Source organism: Chiloscyllium plagiosum, chromosome 34 (assembly GCF_004010195.1).
Source record: "Chiloscyllium plagiosum isolate BGI_BamShark_2017 chromosome 34, ASM401019v2, whole genome shotgun sequence".
In the NCBI taxonomy this organism is placed as follows: Eukaryota; Metazoa; Chordata; class Chondrichthyes; order Orectolobiformes; family Hemiscylliidae; genus Chiloscyllium; species Chiloscyllium plagiosum.
In genome coordinates, this window is record NC_057743.1 from 35,955,839 (window position 1) to 35,960,101 (window position 4,263).

General features: G+C 44.0%; 1 protein-coding gene across 2 annotated transcripts in view; it reads left to right on the forward strand.

Moving 5' to 3' along the window:
* Positions 1 to 4,263, forward strand: part of ca6 (carbonic anhydrase VI) — a 33,732-nt gene that overhangs the window by 11,928 nt on the left and 17,541 nt on the right. For both annotated transcript variants that reach the window (XM_043676165.1, XM_043676166.1), the window contains exon 5: positions 2,326 to 2,392. In XM_043676165.1, the coding sequence (XP_043532100.1) occupies positions 2,326 to 2,392 (67 nt within the window). The remainder of the gene's footprint in view (positions 1 to 2,325; positions 2,393 to 4,263) is intronic.

The window sequence follows — 4,263 nt, forward strand, 5'->3', positions numbered from 1 at the left end:
TGAAGCAGACTGGGATCACGGATAGTTCGGTCAGGATCTCAGTGAAGCAGACTGGGATCACGGATAGTTAGGTCAGGATCACAGTGCAGCAGACTGGGATCACGGATAGTTAGGTCAGGATCACAGTGCAGCAGACTGGGATCACGGATAGTTAGGTCAGGATCACAGTGCAGCAGACTGGGATCACGGATAGTTAGGTCAGGATCACAGTGCAGCAGACTGGGATCACGGATAGTTAGGTCAGGATCACAGTGCAGCAGACTGGGATCACGGATAGTTAGGTCAGGATCACAGTGCAGCAGACTGGGATCACGGATAGTTAGGTCAGGATCACAGTGCAGCAGACTGGGATCACGGATAGTTAGGTCAGGATCACAGTGCAGCAGACTGGGATCACGGATAGTTAGGTCAGGATCACAGTGCAGCAGACTGGGATCACGGATAGTTAGGTCAGGATCACAGTGCAGCAGACTGGGATCACGGATAGTTAGGTCAGGATCACGGTGAAGCAGACTGGGATCACATTTAATTAGGTCAGGATCACAGTGAACCAGACTGGGATCACGGATAGTTAGTCTCCTCCGACCTATCACCTTCACCTTGACCTCTTTCCACCTATCACATTTCCAACGCCCCTCCTCCAAGTCCCTCCTCCCTACCTTTTATCTTCTCCTGCTGAACACTCTCTGCTCATTCCTGAAGAAGGGCATGTGCCCGAAACGTCGAATCTTCTGTTCCCTAGATGCTGCCTGACCTGCTGTGCTGTTCCAGCAATAAAGTTTCAGCTGAGTTCAGTATGGACTGTGAGCTTGTTTGTTTCACCCAATTGAATTCTGCAACGATACATGTGTTGATGCTGCATTTTGTGTTGTCAAGTGCCCAAGGTTGTATGTGTACAATTAAGAAGATACGTTGCAAGGGGGTCAGTGACTCCTGCACTGAATTTTAATCATGATTCACATGGGACTGATGTAGATTACATTGGAGTCAACTTGGAGAAAACTGGTTACTGCTGGCTTTTGTCCCTATTCTTAATTAGTGGGATCAGCTTGTTAATCAAGTGCAACATCGACTGTTTTATCTGTCAATTATGAAGCCTATTTCCAACTTAAAGCAGCACCTGAATGAATCAGGCAGCCCATACTTGGCTTAGCGAGCTTAATGTCATTGCAATTTGGGTGGGTTTATCACAGAGCAATAAAAGCTCATGGATGGAAGAAAAAGATTGAAAAAGAAGCTGTTATTGATCCACTGCCACAGCTAGAGCTGTCAATGAGGCACATGTTTTCACTATTTTGTATTTAAGGAGACTTGCAATCCACCTGTATCAATTACAGTGGAACATTCATAAAGCAAAGGGCAACTCTCCATGTGAGATAATAAAAACTGACAGATTATTAACAATCCCCAAATCTACTTTCAGCAGGAACCGTAAGCAAACCTCTTCAAAAAGAAAATCCCATCCTGCTGCCTGTAAATTAACTTGCACCAAGTGCTCTTCCCCTCTCATCCCTGAATATGTTCACCTACATTAACTCCAGGATCCAGCTACGTCTCGATATTTAACATTCTCACCCTTGTTTTTGACTCTTGCTGTTAATCTGTCTGTAACCTTCTCTAGCCCCATAACCTCCTGGAGATTCTGCATTCCTCCCTGATTTTCTTCACCCTTTAATCAGATTTCAGAGGCAGCTGTGTTTCCCGGTGCTGAGACCCTAACACTGTATAATTCCATCCTAACTCTCTCTTTCTCAAAACTTACGTCTTCAATCGAACTTTTCAACATCTCCTTATCTGGCTTCGTGTCTGGTTCCGATGGATAATGCTCCTGTGACAGGCATTTGGAGTCACTATATAAATTCAAGTCGTCCTTTGATTTTATAAGCCTTTTAAAGAAAACTACACAGTTTCTTGCATTGGTAATGCACTTGTGACAGGAGAGTGAAGCTAATGGGCAGAGAGGTAATGAAGGTTCCAGTACTTATACTCCAGAATCATACAACATGGAACAAATCTTCCAAAGACAAAGCAAATCACATTCAAATAAAGCAATTATTTATTTATACAATATTGAGGCCATTTCCAGAGCCCTCCTCAAATATTCTTCCAAATCTTCAACTTCTAAGTTTCCCCATCCAAGTCTTCCTGCAACTCCTGCTCCCTCTTGCTTTGCAACCATTTCGTCCCGTCAAAGTCCTTCAAGATGTCAAAAGTGCTGTAGAAATCTAAGTTGTTGTTGTGTAAACACAGCAAAGAAATATCATCAGGCTTTGGCTGGGGTGTGTCTGTTTGTGATTTTCTGACTGGAATTTGGTCTTTTCTCAGGATGGACACTTCGAAAACACATACTACAGTGACTTCATATCCAGCTTAAGCAAAATCAAATATGCAGGTACATTACTTTCTCGGCAAGCTTTTCAACCTTTCTGGCAGTCTGTGCTAATGTAAGTAAAGTTCCTACTTAAGAAAGAACTTGCATTTACATGGCACCTTTAAGCATGTTCAAAAGAGCTTTTAATGTGGAATTAGGGTTTTAATGAATGGAAATGCAGCCTTTAATTTGTACAGGATGGGAGCCCCCACAATAATGATAGAATGATACAGCACAGAAGCACAATTGTGACTTTGTGTCTGGTTCTGATGGATAATGCTCCTGTGACATGCATTTGGAGTCACTATACAATTGCAAGTCATCCTTTGATTTTGTAAGCCTTTTAAAGAAAACTACACAGTTTCTTGCATTGGTAACTTACTTGTGCCAGAAGAGTGAAGCTAATGGGAAGATGGGTAATGAAGGTTCCAGTACTCACATTCCACAATCATATACCATGGAACAAATCATGGCTGACACTGCACAGTCCTGATCTATACTTCCCACATGGGAAATAGATAAGAAACAGGTAAAAGCTCATGGGATCCAGGCTAACTTGGCAAGGTGGATTCAAATGATGGGAGAAGGCTGTCTGTGTAATTGGAGCCCCATGTGCAGGGTGTACTACAAGGATCAGTGCTAGGTCCCTTATCGTCCGTAGTATTCATAAACGACATCGATGAGAATGTGGAAAGGATGGTAAATGGGTTTGTGGATGACAGGAAGATTGGCCAGGTGGTTGGCAATGAGGATCTTGGGTTCCAGGAGGATATAAACGGATTGGTCAGTTGGGTAGATCAGTGGCAGATGGAATCTTACCTTGATAAATATGAGTTGATAGAAGGAACAAGACAAGGTACTACTCAATGAATGGCAAGACATGAGGAACTTCAGAGGAACAGAGGGATCTCAGGGTGCTTGGTCAGAGAACCCTGAAAGTAGCAGATTGGTTAATAGGGAGTCAAGAAGGCATATGGGATGCTTGCCTTTATCACTCGTGACATATATTAATAAGAGCAGGGAGGTTATGATGAAATTGTACGGGACAGCCACAGCTGGAGTACTGTGTGCAGTTCTGGTCACCACAGCGTAAGAAGGATGTGATAGCACTGGAGAGGGTGCAGGGGAGATTCACCAGGATGTTGCATTGGATGGAGCAGTTTAACGATCAAAAGAGACTGGATGAGCTTGGATTATTTTCTTTGGTGCAGAGAATGTTGAGGGGGACCTGATAGAGGTGTATAAGTTTGAGGGGTGCAGACAGAATGAATAGAAAACCCTTCGTTGAAGGGTTAGTAACAAGAGGGCATAATTTTAAAGTGAAGTGCATGAGGTTTGGAGGGAATTTAAGGAAAAACCTGGTCATCCACAGAGTGGTGTGGATTTGGAATGAACCGCCTGGAAGGATCCTTGAGATCTTTAAAATGTAATTGAATGAGCACTGGAAATGTCATAACATTCCAGCCTAGTGCAGAAAGTGGGACTAACGTGGATAATAATATATTTTTGGCAATACAGATTTGATGGACTGATTGGCCTCTTCTGTACTGTATGGTTCTAAGATGCTATTTCCAATCCTCCCACTTCCTCTAAACGAAAGGAGTAGCCATGGGCACCCGCATGGGCCCCAGCTATGCCTGCCTCTTCGTCGGATATGTGGAACAGTTCATCTTCCGCAACTACACTGGCCCCACCCCCCACCTTTTCCTCCGCTATATCGATGATTGTATTGGCGCCGCCTCGTGCTCCCACGAGGAGGTTGAACAGTTCATCCACTTCACCAACACCTTCCACCCCGACCTCAAATTCACCTGGACCGTCTCAGATTCCTCCCTCCCCTTCCTCGATCTTTCTATTTCTATCTCAGGCGACCGAATCAACACGGACATCTA